The sequence below is a fragment of the Ornithorhynchus anatinus genome, chromosome 13, assembly GCF_004115215.2.
Source record: "Ornithorhynchus anatinus isolate Pmale09 chromosome 13, mOrnAna1.pri.v4, whole genome shotgun sequence".
Classification (NCBI taxonomy): Eukaryota; Metazoa; Chordata; class Mammalia; order Monotremata; family Ornithorhynchidae; genus Ornithorhynchus; species Ornithorhynchus anatinus.
The window spans coordinates 23,283,583-23,291,795 of NC_041740.1; the positions used below are offsets into that span (position 1 = coordinate 23,283,583).

The following is an 8,213-nucleotide window of genomic DNA, read 5'->3' on the forward strand; positions in this document are numbered from 1 at the left end:
TCGGAGCTACGACGAAAAGGTCAATGTTTGGATGTGGGGGGGGCCACGCTTCTGGGTTCTAAACTGGGGCTGGAGAAAAAAAGGACACAAGCGGCGTGTTTAACTTCCGTTCTCGGGAGGCTCTCGTCGGCACCTGAGGGAAGGCAGAGAGGCCGCGATTTCCTAAGAGGCAGCCAGCTCGCGGCGGAAGTTCTCACAGCATAGAGATTCCCAAACACTGGAAGAATTTTCCACATTCCCAGAGGGACCAAAAGAAATGCGCCCTAACTGCGATGGAGGAGCTATTCCGGGTACACCAGTCCGACGGGAACGTCCCGAGTCACAAGTCTCATCTTTCTCGATCGCAAATCAACGCGGGCCAAAAAATCAGACCCCGGAGGGTCCTCTGAGGGCCCTGGGAACGTCCCCCAAGTATAGGGTTTGAAAGGCAGCGGGCTGGAGTTTTCCGGAGAGCTCCCCCCTAGACCGCAAATTCACCGTGGGCAGGAACCGCGTCTGCAAACTCTGTTGTACCGTACTCTCCCAAACACCCAGCAGGGCTCTCGGTACACGGCGAGCGCTCAATAAATACGCCCGATTACCGAACGTTGAAATCGAAACCGTCCGAGAAGGCCCGCCCTCCGCATCTTTGACCGCTCTTCTCCGAAAACATCAAGAGCAGCTTAGTCTGAAGACCAGGACCGACGCTAAGGAGGGAGAGGGCGAGAGAAAAGGGCCACGTGACGAGAGAATTCCCTATCCCCTCCCGTAACGACCGTCGGGTTCGTTACGCACTCGCTGCGAGGATAACAACGTTGGCATTCGTTAAAGCGCTCACTGTGCGCAGAGCACCGTTCTAAGCGCTGGGGGAGACACGGGGTCATCGGGTCGTCCCACGCGGGGCTCGCCGCCTTCGTCCCCATTTTGCAGACGAGGTCCCTGAGGCACAGAGAGGCGAAGTGACTCGCCCACAGTCACACAGCCGACAAGTGGCGGAGCCGGGATCCCAACCCCTGACCTCTGACTCCCGGGCCCGGGCTCTTTCCACCGAGCCACGCTGCTCCCGGGGCGCAAGCCCAGGGAGTCTACAGAAGAGGCGACTGCCGTCAAACGCCGCAGGCGGACCATCTGGTGAATTAACGAAGCGACGACATCCGTTCCTCTGCCCGGCAGCCCAGCGCCGCCGTGACCCTTGAGAGTCGCAAGGGCCGGCTCCCGTCCGCCGAGGGGATCGACGGCGACTCGGTAGCTTTGCAGGCAGAACCTCCTGGGCGCTAATGGACTCGGATCACCTCTCCCCTCCTCCCCAATCCCGTCCCGCTCCCCTGGCACCCCACCCTTCCTCGCACACCCCGCTCCCTTCGCCCCATCGGGCCTCGGCCTCCCCGGCGCCGTCGTCCACTCGCCCCCGCCCTCCCTTCCCCTTCCCCCTTCGTCTCCGCCAGGCCGCCGCCCTCCCCGTCTTCAACGTCCCACTGAAATCATTTCTCCTCCCGGAAGCCTCCCCCGACCAGTCTGTCATCTGCCCACCCTACCCTCCCCCCCTCCGGGGGACCCGTCTACCGACTGTCTCATCGGTCAAGCGCTCTACTCTACCGAGGACCCGGTAAGCGCCCCGCAGACATCACCGACCGATTCCAAGAGGGGAGTGTTCTTTCCAAAGACATCTGCATCGAGCCTGACGTGTCCGAGACCCAACCCCTCATCCTCCCTCCCAAACCCTCTTCCCAACCCGGTCGCCTTCCCGGACGTCACCACCAACGGCCCCACGTCTGCGGCCGCAACCTCGACCCGGGCTCCTCCCGCGCTCACCACTCCAGTATTCAACCCGTCGCCCGTCCCTGCGGCGACGTCCGTCTCCCGAGACCGCGAGCCCGTCGTGGGCAGGGATTTCCTTATCTCTTTATCGCTGCACCTCCCAAGCGCGTCGTCCAGGGTTCCGCACCCGGTGAGTCAACGAAGGCGACCGAACGGAAGGAGAACTCGGGTCCTTCTGACTCCCGGGCTCGTGTCCGATCCGGGAAGCCACGCTGACGGAGGGGCGAGGTTGGAGGGGGGCGAGAGGAGAAGCAGCGTGGCCCGGCGGAAAGAGCACGGGCCTCGGTTTCCTCGGCCGTAAAACGGGAATCGAGACCGGGAGACCTATGGGGGACAGGGGCCGGGTCCGACCCAATTATCTCGTGCGCCCAATACGGTGCCGGGAAGGGAGCGAGCCCTCGACAAACAGCACAAGAAAGGGGAGAGGGCGCTTTAAAGCCCAAAATAAGGAGTCCCGATCCGATCCCAAGACGGACCGGGGACCGTTCCCTCCCAAACACTCAGTACGGTGCCCTGAAGGGATAGGTGCTCGATATCGCTGACCGACTGGAGTCGAACCAGTAGCCGGTACCGCCGTGGATTCCGACCGTTCACTTTTTAGCCCCTCTCGACACCGTTCCGCTCCCCCGTCCCCGAGGCAGGCGACGGCGACTCGGTCTCCACGTGGCCTCCCCTAGGTCTGAACCATCCTCTCGCGCGCCCGCAGACGTTTTACCCAACGGTACTTCCGAACATCTGGCGCCGCCCTTCGATCTCAACGGGAGACTTGGCTTCCGACCGGCACGCCCCGGCGTCGTGAATCAAAACGTTGCCTCGGGCTCCCCTCTGACAGAGGAGAACGACTTTCGGTGCGCCCGAGCCCGAACCGAGGGCAGCCGCGGGAAGACGCGGGGGGGATCCCTACCCGCCCTAAAGAGTTCACAATCCGACGGTGAGCGGAGTCGACGTACGCCGACGGAGGCAGATCGGCGCAGGATGACGGGGGGGGGGGCGCGACCAAGAGACCCGGGGACGGATGAAAGCGGAAACAGATAGACCGTCGCGCGCCGAAACGGCAGAGCTTCTCCTCCTCTTCTCGATACTTCAAGCGAAAAGTCCAATATCACGAAGAATACCCACCGTCCACGGGCCCCGAAGGCAGGAGCGCTTCAGCACTTTCGCTGCTTTGTCTCTTTTCCTCTTTACGGTCCCAACCACGGGGGAGGATCGTCTAAGGGACGATCCTCCAAGCACTCCGGGGAATCCGAAAGCCAGGGCCCGAACGGTCGGTCGATTGACGGCGTCTCCCGAGGGGACGCCGTCGGGAAGACGGTACGACGGAGCCGGCGGATGGGATCCCCGTCCGGGAGGATGGCCCGTGCGGCCTCCTCTGAGGTAGACCGACCTCTCCGGGCCACCCGCCCCTCTCCGCTCACCTCGGCGGCACCCCGCGATCGGGCTCCCGCTAGAATCTCCGCACCCCTCTGGCGTCGTCTCCGACGGAAGGAAGGAAGAGGCTGCAGAGGGCCCAGGACGAACCAACGCCGAGCCACCCCATCTGACCCCCGCGGGCCGGAGCCGAGGCGGGAGCGGGGGGGGGGGGACCCGGATCCCCCCCCCCCCCCCAGACGGAATCCCGGAGAGATCTCGGAAGGGGAGTCCGGATCTCCGACCCGGGGGAGGAGGGAACGCCGAAGCTCCGCCGCTCGCCTGCCGCGCGACCCCGGGCAAGCCGCCCCCCGTCGGGAAAACGGGGACGAAGACCGCGAGCGGCAACCGGGTCACCCGGGATCCACCCCGGCGCGCAGCGCGTAGTTAAGCGCTCAACGGACACCATCGGTATCGCCGGGTCCTCCCGCCGCCCCCCGAAATGACGGTCGGAAGCCGGTGCCTGGAGATCCGCCCCGCCGTTTTGGGGCGGGGGGGGGTGGGGGGACGTGGCTCGGCGGAAAGAGCCCGGGCTCGGGAGTCAGAGATCGTGGGTTCGAATCCCGCCTGGCAGCCGGGTGCGACTTTGGGCAAGTCACCTCCCCGGGCCTCGGCGACCTCATCCGTAAAACGGGGACTAAAACCGCGAGCCCCACGCGGGACGACCCGATGACCCCGCGTCCCCCCGCAGCGCTTGGGACAGCGCTTCTGCCCACAGCGAGCGCTTAACAAACACGCTCAACGCTCAAACCGCCAAGCCGTTCCCAGGTCCCCGGCCTCTCCTCCGCCCGCTTCCGACCACCGGCTTGCGGCGCCAGCAAGGCCGGGGCGACGGGCCCGGGACCGACGCGGGGTCGTCCCCCCACGGGGCTCGCGGTCTTCATCCCCTTAGGACGGGGGGACCGAGGCCCGGACGACGACGGCGCCCACCGCACGCCGAGCGCTCTCCCAACCGGGCCGTCCCACGCGGGGCTCACGCTTCCACGCCCCGTTTTCCAGACGAGGGGACCGAGGCCCAGGGCGGCACGGCAGACGGGCGCGAGCGGCGGGATCGGAAGCCGGGGCTTCCGGCTCCCGGGTCGCCCCTCTGCGGCCGCGGGGCCGACGGGAGAGGTGGAGGGAGGGGGGTCTCCCCGGACCGCGGGCCGGCGCGTCCGTCCGTCGGCCCGTCCGCCCGCCGTTCGTCCGTTCACCGGGCGCCGGGCAGGTCCGATCCGGCAACAGAGGGGGGCGACCCCCACCCGACGACGGGCCCGTCGTCTAGAAGGGGGGACGGCCGACCGAGCCGGCGGGAGCGGCATCGGGAGAGGCAAAACCAGGGACGCGTCGTTAACGGGACGGGAACGGACGACAGATAACAGAGACGGACGGGGGCCGGGGGGGGACGACGAGAGGCCGGGAGTCGGCCGCCGATAACGACGACGGGGTCGGTGTCCGTTCCACGCTCCCTACGTGCCGCGGCGGAGCCGGGGGGATCGGGCGGTCCCGCGTGGGGCTCACGGTCTCCGTCCCCGTTTTCCGGACGAGGTCGCCGAGGCTCGGAGAAGCGAAAAGAGCGCGGGCTTCGGAATCGGGGGTCGCGGGTTCGACTCCCGGCCCCGCCCCTCGCCGGCCGTGTGACCGCGGGCGAGTCGCTTCGCTTCGCTTCTCCGCGCCTCAGTCTCCTCGTCCGGAGAACGGGGACTATCCGCGAGCCTCGCGCGGGACGACCGACGACCCCGCATCTCCCCCGGCGCTTAGAACGGCGCCCCGCCCGCGGTCCCCCGGCCGACGAGTGGCGGAGGCGGGATTCGAACTCGCGACCCCCGACTCCGAAGGCCGGGCTCCCGCCGCCGCGCCGCGCCGCGCCGCCGGGGAACGAGCCCGAGGTCGCGGGTTCGGATCCCGGGCCCCGCCAGCCTCGCCGCTCCGGGCCTCGGCGACCTCGTCTGGAAGACGGGGACGCACCGGGAGCCTCGCGCGGGCCGCCCCGATGGCCCGGGGCGGACGGATGCCCAGGTCGGGACGAGGGCCCTCGGATCCCTCTCCCGCCGCCCCCCCCGCCCCCCCCGGCCCTCAGAGGAGCGGTCGGCCCGGCCCGGCCCGGCGCGGCGGGGGGGGGAGGGAGGGAGGGAGGGCGTCCCGGAGGAGGCGAGGCCTCCGGGGCGGGGGGAGGGGGCGGCGCTCACCGGCGAGGAGCCCAGCGGCCGCGGCCCCAGCCGGAAGCTCGGGAAGCCTTCGCCGGCCATGGCGGAGGGCGGAGGGCGGAGGACCGGACGGACGGCGACGGGGGAAGCCGACGGCGGGCGAGGAGGGCGAGGAGGAGGAGGAGGAGGAGGAGGCGGGCGGCGCGCCGGGAGCCGCACCGGCCGTTGGCCCGCGGCAGTGACGTCACGTCCGGGGGCGGGACCCCTTCCGGCCCCGCCCCGGGGGCAGAGCCCACCCATCGGCCCACGCCCCGACCCCCCCTCGCCAGGCGCCCGCCGCCCGCCCGCCCCGCCTCACCTCCCGCCCCTCGGCTTCTGCCCCCCAGCTCCTCTCCCCCACAGCTCCTGTCCCCCTCAGCTTCTGCCCCCCAGCTTCTGCCCCCTCAGCTTCTGCCCCTCAGCTCCTGTCCCCCTCAGCTTCTGCCCCCTCAGCTCCTGTCCCCCTCAGCTTCTGCCCCCCCATCTTCTCTGCCCCCCATCTTCTGCCCCCTCAGCTTCTGCCCCCCCATCTTCTGTCCCCTACAGCTTCTGCCCCCTGCAGCTTCTGCCCCCTCAGCTCCTGTCCCCCTCAGCTTCTGCCCCCCATCTTCTGCCCCTCAGCTTCTGCCCCCTCAGCTTCTGCCCCTCAGCTCCTGTCCCCCTCAGCTTCTGCCCCCCATCTTCTGTCCCCTACAGCTTCTGCCCCTGCAGCTTCTGCCCCCTCAGCTCCTGTCCCCCTCAGCTTCTGCCCCCCATCTTCTGCCCCTCAGCTTCTGCCCCCTCAGCTTCTGCCCCTCAGCTCCTGTCCCCCTCAGCTTCTGCCCCCCATCTTCTGCCCCTCAGCTTCTGCCCCCTCAGCTTCTGCCCCTCAGCTCCTGTCCCCCTCAGCTTCTGCCCCCCATCTTCTGCCCCTCAGCTTCTGCCCCCTCAGCTTCTGCCCCTCAGCTCATGTCCCCCTCAGCTTCTGCCCCCCATCTTCTGCCCCCTCAGCTCCTGTCCCCCTCAGCTTCTGCCCCCCATCTTCTGTCCCCTACAGCTTCTGCCCCCACAGCTCCTGTCCCCCTCAGCTTCTGCCCCTCAGCTCCTGTCCCCCTCAGCTCCTGTCCCCCTCAGCTTCTGCCCCCTCAGCTTCTGCCCCTCAGCTCCTGTCCCCCTCAGCTTCTGCCCCCTCAGCTTCTGCCCCCCATCTTCTGCCCCCTCAGCTTCTGCCCCCTCAGCTCCTGTCCCCCACAGCTCCTGCCCCCCCCAGCTTCTGCCCCCTCAGCTTCTGCCCCCCCATCTTCTGCCCCCCATCTTCTGCCCCCTCAGCTTCTGCTCCTCAGCTTCTGCCCCTCAGCTTCTGCCCCCTCAGCTCCTCTCCCCCACAGCTTCTGCCCCCTCAGCTCCTCTCCCCCACAGCTCCTGCCCCCCCAGCTTCTGCCCCCTCAGCTTCTGCCCCTCAGCTCCTGTCCCCCTCAGCTTCTGCCCCTCAGCTTCTGCCCCTCAGCTCCTGTCCCCCTCAGCTTCTGCCCCCTCAGCTTCTGCCCCTCAGCTCCTGTCCCCCTCAGCTTCTGCCCCCTCAGCTTCTGCCCCTCAGCTCCTGTCCCCCTCAGCTTCTGCCCCCCATCTTCTGCCCCCTCAGCTTCTGCCCCCTCAGCTCCTGTCCCCCACAGCTTCTGCCCCCGCAGCTTCTGCCCCCTCAGCTCCTGTCCCCCTCAGCTTCTGCCCCCTCAGCTTCTGCCCCCCCAGCTCCTGTCCCCCTCAGCTTCTGCCCCCCATCTTCTGCCCCTCAGCTTCTGCCCCCCCAGCTTCTGCCCCCTCAGCTCCTGTCCCCCTCAGCTTCTGCCCCCTCAGCTTCTGCCCCTCAGCTCCTGTCCCCCTCAGCTTCTGCCCCCCCATCTTCTGCCCCCTCAGCTTCTGCCCCCTCAGCTTCTGCCCCTCAGCTTCTGCCCCCCCCAGCTTCTGCCCCCTCAGCTTCTGCCCCTCAGCTCCTGTCCCCCTCATCTTCTGCCCCCCATCTTCTGCCCCCTCAGCTTCTGCCCCTCAGCTCCTGTCCCCCTCAGCTTCTGCCCCCTCAGCTTCTGCCCCTCAGCTTCTGCCCCCTCAGCTCCTGTCCCCTACAGCTTCTGCCCCTGCAGCTTCTGCCCCCTCAGCTCCTCTCCCCCACAGCTCCTGCCCCCCCCCAGCTTCTGCCCCCTCAGCTTCTGCCCCCTCAGCTCCTGTCCCCCTCAGCTTCTGCCCCCCCAGCTTCTCCCCCTCAGCTTCTGCCCCCTCAGCTCCTGTCCCCCACAGCTTCTGCCCCCTCAGCTCCTCTCCCCCACAGCTTCTGCCCCCTCAGCTCCTGTCGCCCTCAGCTTCTGCCCCCCCAGCTTCTGCCCCCCTCAGCTCCTGTCCCCCTCAGCTCCTGTCCCCCTCAGCTCCTGCCCCCCCAGCTTCTGCCCCCTCAGCTTCTGCCCCTCAGCTCCCGTCCCCCCCGGCTTCCGTCCCCCTCGGCTTCCGATGGTGATGACGATGGTATCTGTTAAGCGCTCATCATGTGTCCCAAGCGCTTATTACGTGCCCTAATCGCGGGGGTAGAGTAGAAACAAGGTCATCCGGTTGTCCCAGGTGGGGCTCGCCGTCTCAATCCCCATTTTCCAGACGAGGACGCCGAGGCCCAGAGGAGCGGAGCGAGGGGCCCAAGGTCACACGGCGGACAAGGGCGTACACAGGCGGACCTGTGCCTGTTTGCGCGTACTCTATTCATTTTATTAACGAGGCGTGTATAATCTGTAATTCTAGACCGTGAACCTCACGTGGGACGACCCGAGTACCCCGTCTCTCCCCCAGCGCTTACAACAGGAAGCAGCGTGGCTCACTGGAAAG

The 8,213-nt window shown here is 67.9% G+C and overlaps 1 protein-coding gene across 3 annotated transcripts in view; it reads right to left on the reverse strand.

The window, feature by feature from the left end:
- UBR1 (ubiquitin protein ligase E3 component n-recognin 1) overlaps positions 1-5,488 on the reverse strand; it is a 98,911-nt gene extending 93,423 nt beyond the window's left edge. For all 3 annotated transcript variants that reach the window (XM_029077236.2, XM_029077235.2, XM_029077234.2), the window contains exon 1: positions 5,373-5,488. In XM_029077236.2, coding sequence (XP_028933069.1) covers positions 5,373-5,432 — 60 coding nt within the window. In that variant the 5' untranslated portion in view covers positions 5,433-5,488. The remainder of the gene's footprint in view (positions 1-5,372) is intronic.
- Between the last annotated feature and the right edge of the window lie 2,725 nt (positions 5,489-8,213).